Source organism: Cynocephalus volans, chromosome 16, assembly GCF_027409185.1.
Source record: "Cynocephalus volans isolate mCynVol1 chromosome 16, mCynVol1.pri, whole genome shotgun sequence".
NCBI classification, from domain to species: Eukaryota; Metazoa; Chordata; class Mammalia; order Dermoptera; family Cynocephalidae; genus Cynocephalus; species Cynocephalus volans.
This window is the reverse complement of record NC_084475.1, coordinates 6993856-7006337: the sequence shown is the minus strand read 5'-3', so window position 1 is coordinate 7006337 and position 12482 is coordinate 6993856. Positions and strand designations below refer to the sequence as shown.

The 12482-nt window shown below is 50.3% G+C and overlaps 1 protein-coding gene across 1 annotated transcript in view; it reads right to left on the bottom strand.

The window, feature by feature from the left end:
- The window catches only part of MRC2 (mannose receptor C type 2), a 50227-nt gene extending 38527 nt beyond the window's left edge, over positions 1 to 11700 (bottom strand). The window contains exon 1 of the mRNA XM_063080746.1: positions 11589 to 11700. Coding sequence (XP_062936816.1) covers positions 11589 to 11700 — 112 coding nt within the window. The remainder of the gene's footprint in view (positions 1 to 11588) is intronic.
- Between the last annotated feature and the right edge of the window lie 782 nt (positions 11701 to 12482).

The following is a 12482-nucleotide window of genomic DNA, read 5'->3' as shown; positions in this document are numbered from 1 at the left end:
TGTTCTCACTTATTGGTGGGAGCTAAAAATTAATATATAAATTCACACACACACACACAAAAACCGGGGGGGGGGGGGGAGAAGATATAACAACCACAATTACTTGAAGTTGATACGACAAGCAAACAGAAAGGACATTGTTGGGGGGGAGGGGGGGAGGGAGAAGGGAGGGAGGGTTTGGTGATGGGGAGCAATAATCAGCCACAATATATATCGACAAAATAAAATTAAAAAAACAATGTATCAAGCTGAACACTTATGGTGTGCTCACTTTTCTGTATTTGTATTATACTCTGAGAATTAAAAATTTTAAAGCAAGGAATAAATAAGCACAACATTCAGGACAGAGACTGGGTAGGTGGTGGCTTCGTTATATTGTAATTAATAGTGACAGAGGGCCATGCAGGGAACCAGACGGACCTGGGCTGCATTCCCCGCTCTGTCACCCACTGCGTGATCCTGGCTCTGAGCCTCTCTGGCTCAACTTCCTTATCTGTGAAATGGAAGAACGTGAGGACTTAAAACACGGGGCACATGGAATTACCTAGACTGACCCTGGCAGACTTTATGCGCTCAGTAAACGTTAGCGTGGTCTCCAGTTCTCATTCATTGCATGAACGCTACATAGAAATGTTAGAACGTTTTTTAAAAGATGGAGGCCTCCCCAAAGCCTGTCCCCTAACTTACTTTATGCCTATCTGATTTGCCTTCCAGTCTCGTGCATGTACGGCCATTTCGTGTTTATGGGATTTTGTATCCTGCCGTTCTCCAAAGGCAAACGTGTGTCACAGCGTTCCAGACCTCCTCCCTGGCCCCTTCTGTGAGTGCCCGGCTGTTAAGGGCCCGATGAAGAGGCGACAGCTGGCGTTTTGGGGGCTGCTCCCGGAGAGCAGGGAGGCGGCTGTCTACCCGCACAGGACCAGCTCTTGCTGGTGTGCACCTCGACCGTGCCTGCCGCAAAACCTCTCTGAGGCTGACCCGTCCAGCGGGTCCCAAAAGAGGTATCCGTGGGCAGCGCTTAAAGAAACCAGCAGAGGGCAGGCGTGGGCGGCCCCCCTCCCAGGGGGGGACTCTGATTGGGCCGCCGAGTCACATGCTGCAGGCTTGGCGCAGTTACAGGATGGAAGTGCTGCTGGGATCACGTGACCAGACAGGGAGCAACATGCCAGCTGCCACCCCTCTGGCCTAAAATGCAGACCCGTTTAAAGTAAAAACTTCATCTACAGTCACCCCTGTTAAATAATACATAATACAGTGTAATATACAAGATAAACTCTTGAATTTTGGTGTGATTTTTTTTTTTTTTTTTTTTAAAGATGACTGGTAAGGGGATCTTAACCCTTGGCTTGGTGCTGTCAGCACCATACTCAGCCAGTGAGCAAACCCACCATCCCTATATAGGATCCAAACCCGTGGCCTTGGTGTTATCAGCACCGCACTCTCCCAAGTGAGCCACGGGCCGGCCCTTGGTGTGATTTTTCTACCGACTTTATCTTACTAACACACCCCAAATAGTTTATATTCATAAATACAGAATACATGTATATAGGTATATATACTACCTATACTTCACAGGTAAAGTATACATATATGCATACATATATACATGCACACACCCACACACAAACATTTTAAAATCTTGTTTCTGTACTTAATATTTCAGCGAGATTTTTTCTGTGTCCTTAAAAAATGTGGGCTGGGTGGTTACTTCAGTTGGTTAGTGCATTGCCTTGTAACACTAAGGTGAAGGACTCGGATTCCCATACTGTCCAGCCACCAAAAAAAGAGAGAGAGAAAAAATATTTGTAAAAACCATTTTAATGGCTGTATACTATTCCATAATACGTCACACATCATTTACTCATTCCCTAGCTATTATAAATTTTTATTTATTTATAAATAGAATTTCTTAATCATAAACAACCTTATATGGAACACATTGCTACATCAATCCTTATTGGCCTATTGTGAGAGGTAAATATAGTTTTTTGCTTTTTAATTGCTAGTAATTTTAAACATATTCCATAGGCTTATTAGACATCAGTATTCCTTCTTTGTGAACTCTATTCCTATCCTTTATAGTCTTATCTATTTTGATCTTAAGTGCCTTAAAACTGTTGCAGGTTCCTGTGTTTTTTTCTCATCAGTTTATATGAACTAGTTGCCGTGTTCATTACAGATCTCTCTTTCCTGTTTGTTGTTCTTTTAAATTTTTATAGGGACCCTCTCTGGTCACTAAGGGTGCCCTTCTCCCACTAAGGGTAAACACTTTGCTGACAGCAAATATTACCAATTAGCTTTGCCTATTTTCTGGCACTTTACATAGATGGGGTTATATGATATGGCATATATATGTTATATGCATATATGGCATCTGGCTCAACATACAAGTATTTGTGGGCTTCATCCATACTGTTGCATGTAGTTGGAGACTGTTCATTCTCATTGTTGTATGACATTCAATTGTGTGAAGATCCCACAGTTCATCCATTCCATTGCTGATAGCCATTTGGGTAGTTTGCAACTTTTTGGCTAGTTTTTAGTTTTTGGCTCTTACAAATAGTGCTGCTATGAACAACTTGGCTTTTTTAAAAATACAAATTCCTTAGATTATCTACTAAACACAAAGGAAAAGGACCTTTTCAGTGGAGAGACCTGATAGACACCAGCTGAACCAAGTGATCAAAGTTAGCATTGTGAATAAGGGAGCAAACTGACATCCGTGTGAGGCAACAGGAAGGGCACCAAATCACCCATGTGGTTTTCTTTCCAAAAATGTTTTGTATGAATCTAATAACGAGTAAACAACTGGACAAATTTAGATTGTGGGACATTCGACAAAACAACTGGCCTGGAGTCTTCAGAAATGCACCACCATTAAGGACAAAAAGGCCAAGCAACTATTCAAGATTGAAGAGACATGACACCTAATTGAATCCTGGATCTAAAAACAGCTATAAAGGTCATTATTGGGACAACTGGAGAAATCCAAACATGGACTAAACATTAGAAAAAGACAGTGTATCTGTTATATATCTTGGGTGTGATTATGTAATGGAAGAGAACGTCTCTGTTTTTAAGTGATGCATGAAGTGTTTAGGTGTGAAATTTCATGTCTACAACTAACTTACTTTCAAAGCTTCACCAAACATGCCACACACATGTGCACGCGTGCACGCGCGCGCACACACACACATACGGGGAGGTAAAGCAAATATGGAAAAATGCTAACAACTGGTGCTTCTAGGTGAAGACTGTATGGATGCTCATTGTATATTTTTTTCCCAATTTTTCCAATGGTTTAAGAAAGAGTGTTACACCATATGTAGTCTTCCAGAATTTTTTTTTTCTCACTCAACAGTATTTCTCTAACATTCACTCACATTCCTGCATATAGCTGAGGTTCATTCACTCACCACTGCATTACATTTTATTGTGTCTATACTCTATAATTTATTGTCTATATTTCTTTGAATGTTCATTTTTGGTTTTGTTGTTGCTATTATAAACAGAGTTCCCAAGCTCTTCCCAAACCACCAAAGCTCATACATCCTTAGATCCTTCAGAAATGAGGTTAAATATGTCTGGAGGAATACCAGAAGCTCCTTCCCTTGGGGACCAAGACTGTCTGCAAGGCTGATTCCTGCTGAGTCCTTCCTACTCAGCCAGGCTGGTCTGACGCAGGCTTGTTCTCTTTGCTGTCAGACAAGTTCCTGTTTCAAGGTCTGAAATTGCAGAACAGTCTACTACTTCCATCTTTTTTTTAATAAATTTAAAAATTATACCTACAAATGAAATCAGTGAACATTTGACTCTATCTACATTGCTCTACGTCGTGGTGGGACTGCTCTCAAAACACAAGCCTCAGAAAGGCAAGAACCACTCCTGGCTTGTTCACTATGGTGTCCTCAGACCAAACACCACGGCTGGCATGAAAAAACAAAGACAACAATTAACTAAATGAATAGATAAGTGTCAGAGATCAGGCACGCACCTTCACTTCCTCGTCTCTGGTGGGTGCATATTATAATATTGCCTTGTGGTCATGAGAACTTTCCTTCTTAGACATATTGCCGTGTACACACATTAGCCATATATCTGTCACTTAAAGCTACATAAATTGTCCATCATGTGGCTTCCAATTTGTTTTGCTACTATAAATAGCACTTCCGTGAGCATTTTTTCTCTTTGGGATTAATGCCTTATAAATTCCCAAAAGTGGAATTGTGAGGTCAAAGGACATGAAGTATTACAAACCTTTTTTTTTTACAGTGTCTGAAGGATTGAACCCTGAAAAATTGAACCAGTTTTCAGTGCCCCAGTCATGTACACTGGTTTCCTCACAGCTCTGCCAGGATTAGGTTTTCTGTTTCTACTAGTTTAATTATTTAAAGAAAGCTAATTTCTTTAATTTCTAGTGATCTTTGCACTTTCTATGTGACAACTGGCCTTCTGAATTTCCTCAAGTGTGATCAGCTGTAAATTAAAATTAAAATTTTTGATTGTAATCCAGTTGTCCCAATAACATTTTAAAGCAAAGATTCCATTCTCATTAGTGTGTTGTTTCTGGTGTGTCTCAAATTAAGTTCTTACAACAGTTTAAATCTACTTCTGGAGTTTATTCTATTCTATTGGACTTTTTTCTGTTTATTTTAATCCAATACCATATGTTTTTCATGATTGTAACATCATCTTAAACTCTGGAAGGATAACTCTCTTCATTGCCTTCCTTTTTTAAAGAAAAAAAAGTCTTGGCAACACTTGTCTGCTTTCTTTCTGTTTATTTTAGCAAATATTTACTAAATAATACGAAATCCCAGTGTGTCCAAGGCACTGTGCTAGAACCTGTGTAGGGATAAGAAGGTCCCCTCCACCCCGCCATGAAACGCTTCTAGTCTAGGAAGGGAAGAAGTCGCCTCACAGCAGGGTGGCAGCCATCAAATGCTGGAGGAGCCCTGGAGAGAAAGGCTTCTTCCAGCTGAGGGTACCTGGAAGTCCTCAGGTGTGAGCCAAGCAGGGCCTCAGGTATGAGCCAGGTAAGGCCTCATATGTGAGCTAGAACTCAGAGACAGACCTGTGGGAAGCTGGCACTCCCGGCAGGGAGGAAATCACGTGCAGAGGCTTTTCTGGGCAGCCTTAGAGCTTCTGTGGGTAACAGCAAGTAGCTCAGTTTGACTTGTGTGAGGAGGTGAAAGGAAAGGGTAGAACCTGCCCATGGAAGCCTTCAAATTCTAAATTCAGAAAGTTTAGACTTATTAAAGCTGCCCTTTAGGATCCCAAATCTGGCATCAATGCTGGCTCTGGACTGAGGATGGAGGGAAAGACTGAAGGCAGGAGCTGACGGATGCGAACCACAGCACAAGGAGGAGGAGAGAGTCTTCAAAAGCGTCCACCAACAGGGAAGCAGTTTTGTTTTAAAATACAGTGCAACCGTACAATGGAAAACTGAACACCATTTCCATGCTGTAGCCTGGCATGGAAAGATCTCTAGGAACATTATAAAATAAAAATTATTTTGTAGAACAGTATAAAATGTGTCCCTATTTGAGTAAAAGGAGTGTGTGTGCATAGGCATAAAAAATGGAAGATTACCCAACGAAGGATTACCCACTGAATCTACTAGCAGTGGACCGCGGTTACCACTAGGATGTGGCGTGCGGGGGTGGGGGGGGACTTCACAATTTTTACATTTTACTTCTGTATGATTTCACTGTTTTCCACTGAGCATGTGTTATTACAACTGAAGCTGTCGACAGTATCCACGCTACAAGGTGAGGCTTGAGAAAGTTCCCTGAATTTTGTAATTACCATGACCCTTGCTTGGCTAAAGGCAAGAAGAGCAGGTCGTATGCCCAACCACCCCAGTTTGCCTGGGACTGTCCTGGCTTTAGCACTACCCCCAGAGTCCCAGGAAGCTCCTCATCCTACCCGAAGTGAAAGTTAAAAATGGGAAGTTTAATGAGGAAGAGGAGGGAAGAGGCAGGGTGGTAAATTGCGGAGTTTGAGGAGAAAAGAAGGTGGGATTTTTTTTTTTTTTCTTTAGGATTAAAATTTACTTTCAGAGGGGCCGGCCCATGGCTCACTCGGTAGAGTGCGGTGCTGATAACCCCAAGGCCATGGGTTTGGATCCCTATATAGGGATGGCCGGTTCGCTCACTTGGGAGAGCGTGGTGCTGACAACACCAAGTCAAGGGTTGAGATCCCCTTACCGGTCATCTTTAAAAAAATAAAATAAATAAATAAGTTTACTTGCAGAAAAGGTATGATTACTTTTAGGCACTTAGAGTAGTTAGCATAGAGTCACGAAGAAATAATGGATTTAGACCAGCTTCAATTAAAAAAAAAGTGGTTATAGTTAGACCTTTGTACATTGAGGACTATGTTTGATATTTGGATCCCTTGATGTTCATGTTTTCTCTTAATAATAACAAAAATGGCAATAATATAATATTATTTGCTAAGAAATGATCCTGTGTCCAGGAGTGTACTAGGCAGGCATCTGATTTGCATGTAATTCTTACAATACCCCTACAAGGCGGGCATTATTTTTCCCATCTTACAAATGAAGACACCTGAGCCTCTGCCTGGAGTCACCCAGCTGGATTAATCCTGATCCCACCCATCCTGTCCCTGTTTACATTTCCAGAGGACTGAGAGAAGGAGGAAACATTCCCGGCCATGCCCACGCTCCTGCCTCAGTCTACAGGAGAGAGGAGCTGAGCTTGGCATCCAACTACCCTTCCCAACACCCCAAGAACGACAGGTGAGGCTGCTACAGTTTTCCCTGCAGGAGCTCCAAGCCCACCACAGACTCTGGGATTTCTCACTGTGAGTGAGGTCTGGGTGCTTGTCTCCCTTCAGCCCAGGTGAGCCCAAGAGGCAGTGACAGGACCCTTCAGTGTTCGTCTCAAGATCCTTGAGTCTTGAAGGAAGGGTCAGCGGTAGCCAGGGGAGGGGGGAAGGGCATGCCAGGCAGAGGGGGAGCGTGTGGACAAAGGCCCAGAGGCGGAGGCGAGGAAGGCTCGGGAGGATGGAGCAGAGACCACGAGGAGGACAGCTGTGGAAGTGGGTGAGGCTGGGAGGATGAAGGAAGAAGCTTCACAGCCCTCTTCTAGCAACAAAACCAGAGCCACAGAGGGCAGAAGGCACAGAGGTGGAGGAACTAAAATTGGGGCTGAGGTGAGCAGAAAACGTGGGCCTAGCCAAGCAGGGTGGCAGGGGTCTGCAGGGTGAGAGTGCAGGGCCAAGGGCTCAGGAGAGGGACAGAGAGGCCGAGCAGAAGAGGAGGAAAGGCAGGGAAGGAACCAACCACTGGAGTTCCACACGGTGCCGCCATGTACAGTTTGGGGTACAAACCCAATCTGCTTCCTAAGGGCTGAAGCCAGCTGATCCCACAGGCCCTGGGCTGCAGATGCCAGTACCCGACCTTGGTCCAGCCTGCTGTTTACTGACCCAATTCCTAGCTGAGGATAACTAGCACTCGCAGTGCCCAGGGTGAGTTCCAAGGGCTGCGTCACTCTCCAGTGGCCCACCCCACCCAGATTTATAGGACCCAGTCATGGGAAAGGGGCCCCTCCCCATGTCAGGAAGGACTAAACAGGAAGCCACACTTCCTGTCAGCAAGGCTCAGGCCCTCCAAGTCCAGGGACCCCCACTGGAGGTGCAGGGGGAAGTGGGTCCAGAAGAACAGACCATGGTCATCTCTGCTCGTGGCACGGCATGGGCTCAGTAAACACTGAGTGAGCCAACGAGGGAAGCTGGTTCTGGACTACTGATGCCTCATTAGAGGGGATGCCTCAGAGACCCTGAGGACACAGAGGGGCCTAGGGTCCCTGTCACCTGGGCCCACTGGACCCATAGGAGAACCAAGTGCTCAGACAGCTGAAGTGGAACCAGGATCTGGATTCCTCTTAGGACACATTGAAGGGTGTCCTATAGGGCTCAGAGATAGGGGGAATAAAACCCAGACAGCAGAATTTTCCAGCCTTCCCTAACACACACCCTCTCAGTGCTTTGCTTGATAGAGAGGCAGCATGGTACTGAAGTGTTTGGGCTCTACAGCCACACCGGGTTCGAATCCCACTTTTACTACTTTCTAGAGGTGTGGGGATATGGTCTTGAGCAAATCACTTAACATCTCTAATCTTTTCACTGTCAGTGTGTAAAAGGGCGATAACACCCTCAGAGAGTTGTGAGAGGCAGAAGAGCTACTGCCTATAAAGCGCTTGGCACAGCGCCCAGACATAAATAGTGGCTGCCACTACTGTTATTGCTTCATCCCTCTGGGACTGCAACAGGACTCCTTTTCAATGCTTAAATTCATGGTGAATTCAAATGAATACCCTCTTGAGAATTTCACGGCACTTCTGAAATCATCCCATCTGGCCAAGTCACCATACCATGTTGGCATCAGAAAGCCAGGATTTGTCTGCTGTGAACAGATGGGGACCAAACCAGGCTTCCTCCTCCCCTCCCTGCACCCTCACCTTGCCCAGATGAATCCAGGGGAGAGCAGGGACCCCAGCACCAACCACAGCTTGGCTGAGCACCCGCTGGGCCCTGGCTGCTCACAGCCAGCCAGCGGGTTGGAACAGAGGAGGCTGAGTTTTGTGGGGGGAAATAAGAAGGCTCTGAGCGCCCTGACTCACCAGGAGCTGGGCCGGAAGAGCAGGGAATTTGTCTGGCTGCCTGTGGTAGCAGCGGCAAGTATCTGATGCCTCTCAGAAGGAATGGCCCCCTCCCTGTCCTTGAGACAGCAGAGTCCTTCCTCACAGGAAGATTCCCCAACGTCTCCTCACTCCAGGACCTGCAAACCTGATCCCTATCCCCTTTCCAACCTGCAGTCTCATTCCTCCAGGGTTCTCTGGGATTCCCCACAGACAACCTGCAAGTCGCTTCCCCACGTTGACCGCCCAGTCACCTGACCAGCTTCTTCCATCACTTGACCTTCTCCCCACCCCAGCCCAGGAAGCTTCCACATAATCCCCAGAAGAGCCAAGCCCACCTTCCTGGGTTCACCCTCTTGGCTCCCCTCCCTGCCTCTGCAAAACCTAGGCCCACCAGCCTCTCTCCACAGAACCCTGGCCACCCTTTGGCCCCCGCAATCTCCCCTGCTTCCAGCCCCAGACATTAAGCATCCATCCACTGTCCCAGGTAAATGATCAGATACTTCTTAGCCTCCACTTCCCCATCTGCAAAATGGGTCCAAGTACACCTACCTCCTTGGGTCAGTATCAGAATTAAATGAGAAGTTGCACACAGAGCGTTTAGGATGGCTCTGGGCCATGAACAGGCGCCCCACCCAAGGATCCCGCCTCCCCACCATGTTAAGTGTTTCATGTTTCCTTCTCCCACAAGCTTCTATTTTCCCTGAGGATGCATTTTACACTCTTCTCTACCTTCCCTCCTCCCCAAGTACTTGGCTAGGCGCTGAGCAAACAATGAACGCTCCAAAAATGCAGTAATTCCGCAATTAGCAAAAAAGACGCCTTCCAGGGACATGCTCAGTGGGGCACTCTACGGAGGTGGAGAAAGGATGGCTCTGCCAAACGGAGGTGGAGAAAGGATGGCTCTGCCATCGCACATCCAGAAGGCACTGCCATCCCTTGACTCAAAGGCCTCCCCCACTGGTGGTCAGAAAGCCACCCTACACAGCCCCTCCCAGGGCAGGTCTCACTCCCCCATACCCCCTCCCGCCCCCACCCCTGGCCAGCACTGGCCTGACAAACAGATCCTGCTTTCTATAAGCATTTCCTGGAGCCATTCAGTTCCTTGTGAATTTGTCCCAGTGACCACCTCATTCCTCAGGTACAAGGGCATGAGATCTTTTCGCAAGGAATTCGGCCTAGAGGCTCCGTGCAGGCTTCAGGAGGAGGCATGAGGTCGTAGACAGGGTAGGGGCAGGAGCACTCTGGGGCAGAGGGAACAGTTGCGTACAGTTGCGTGCAGGGACGGGACCTGCACCAACTTTGTCCTCTTCCCGCTCAGCTGCTGCTGGGGAGACCAGCCCCTGCCCAGGCCTAAACTTCTCAGGGGTGATCAGAGCAATGCCACTGGGACACAACCTGAGGGAGGCCTGGGAGGTACAGCACAGAAACCAAGAGACAGAGGGGACATTCCAGGCATCCTTGTCCTCCCTGCCCGGGCCTCTCCCAAGGCACTTCCAGCTCCCTCCACCTAAAGCTCTAAGGGGAAAAGGCCGAGTCAGCACTCTGGCCCCGACTCTCCCAAGGCCTGGCTTTAAAAGCGCTCTGGGGCTCTTGGAATGGCCACTCTCCTCTACTCCTGCCACCCTGCCTGTCTCCTGAGGTCCTTCGCGAAGGAGCAAGACACAGGCAGGAGTGCAGGGAGGCAGGGTAGCCCGTGTGCCTGCCCTGCACTTGGTTAGGGAGTTACTGCCTGGTTTGTATTTGCCCAGCATTCAATTTCAGGTGGGTCCGGAATTCAGCAGGGGACTCTACTTGGTGTGAATGTGGGTCCCTGGCCCCACCTTATCCAGCAGATACGTGTCTCGATGCCTGCTGCCTGCGTCACATCAGGCCAACCCAGCAAGCACTGGCCTCGGCTGGAGGCCCCAGGGGGCTGTCTGGTCCTCACACAAAACTGCAAACACTGCACTGACTGTCCCCTTTCACTCACCCCCATCCCCAAATTAAACATAAAGCAAGACCAAGCAGGCCCGGCACTGGAGCTGTAATAACTACCCTTCTTGGCGATTCCAGCTTTCACTCGTGACAGCCCCCCAGGAAGGGGATCTTTTCCCTTAACGCTCAGATTCTTGGTGAGGGATCTGTCTGTCCCCACACTTCAATGTCACCCCTTGAAAGAGCAGCAGGAAAAGAAGGGTACAATTTCGGGGAGGGGGTTGTTTTCTGTTGGTTGGGTTTTTGCATTTTTAGCTGCTCTTTTGCCGCTAAAGATCTGTCCCCTTTGGAGGAGCGCCAGTTTGGCCAGAGCTGCCCACACAACACAACACAACACACACACACTCCGCCGAGCCTGTCGATGCGTCCTAGTAGCACGAAACTGCCCCACTGAGGTCTGGTCAACCGGTGCGGATGCCGCAGGCCACAAGCTGTCCTTCAAGACCAAGCGTAGAAAAGAAAATATAAATAAATACCCACCCCCGAGATGCCAGGAAGGGCAAAAGAGCCCTTACGGATAGTTGGAAAAAAATACTAACGCATCGTCCCGGGCCAGAGCAGGGAGACCAGCCCGGAGCCTCCCGGACGGAGCCTTTGGTTCCCCCGGACGCGCCCTGAAGGTCCCCGCCGAGGGCAGGGCCGGCGCCGGTGGTCCGGGAGGGCTGGGCGCAGGGGTCCTCCCGGGCCCGCCGCTGCTTCGGAGGCTCCCCTCCCCCGCCGCCCGCCACATCTGGTTCCACTCAGTCCTCCTCCACCTCCGGCGCGCTTCTCCTCCCCTCCGCTCCCCCGCCTTCTGAAAAGCGGGGACGATTTTTAAAAACCCGGTCACACACGCACGTATACGCACACACCCTTACGGGGCGACGACGGAGGGGCGCGGAGGGGAGAGTCGAGAGACGCCCGCCCGCCCGGCCCCCGAAGTTGGCCAAGTCGGCAGCGCCTTACCCGGGCGGGCGGCGGTGTCCCCGGGGCGGCCGAGGTGCAGGCCCCCGAGGAGCAGGACGCAGCGCAGCAGGTGACGAGGCCAGGGCGCGGGGGCCGGCCGGCGGGGCCCCATCCCGGCGGCGCGGTGCTCGGCGGACGCGGGGACCGAGGGCGCACGGGCGCTGCACGCGGCGGCAGCCCCGGCGCTGGGCTGTGATGACCGCCCGCGAGGGGCTCGCGTCCTCCTCCGGGTCCGGACGAAGCGATGCCTCCCGGGGAGGAGGAGGAGGAGGAGGAGGGAGGAGGCAGGCCGGGCGGAGGGAGGGCGGAGGGAGGGGCGCAGAGCCGGGGAGGAGGGTCTGAGGGGCAGCAGGGAGGGAAGCGCGCCGCGTGGGAGGGGCAGGGGAGGAGGCGCGGGCGCCGGGAGGGAGAGACGGCGGGGCGGGACCGGAGGGTCGGCGGGGTCGACGGGGACCCCGGCGCGCGCGCTTTCTCTCGCTGCTTCCCGGTCTCTCCCCGCCTCGCCTTCCCTCTCTCCTCCGGCCCGGCCCGGAGCCGCAGACGCTGCGTCACAACTCCCCAGCTGGCGCGGGCGGCGATGCAACTACAAAACTTTCCGCAAACTTCACGGCGCGGAGGGAGCTGGGCTGCGAGGCTGGGCCGGCCGGGCGCGGGCGCGGGGGCGGGGGCGCGCGGCTCACCCAGGTGGCCGGAGCCGGGCCGCCAGCAGCCCCTCCATCCCGCCTCTTTCTGCCGACGTCTCTAGCCGCCAAGCATCCGCTACCCCATGCCGAGGAGGACCCCTCCCCCGGTCTGGTGGGGAAGGGGCGGAGAGCGGGGCCCCGCCACCGGGGCGAAGGTTGGGGGAGGGGCCCCCGTGCCTTGTGCGGAGCGCAAACCGTTCTTGCACGTCTT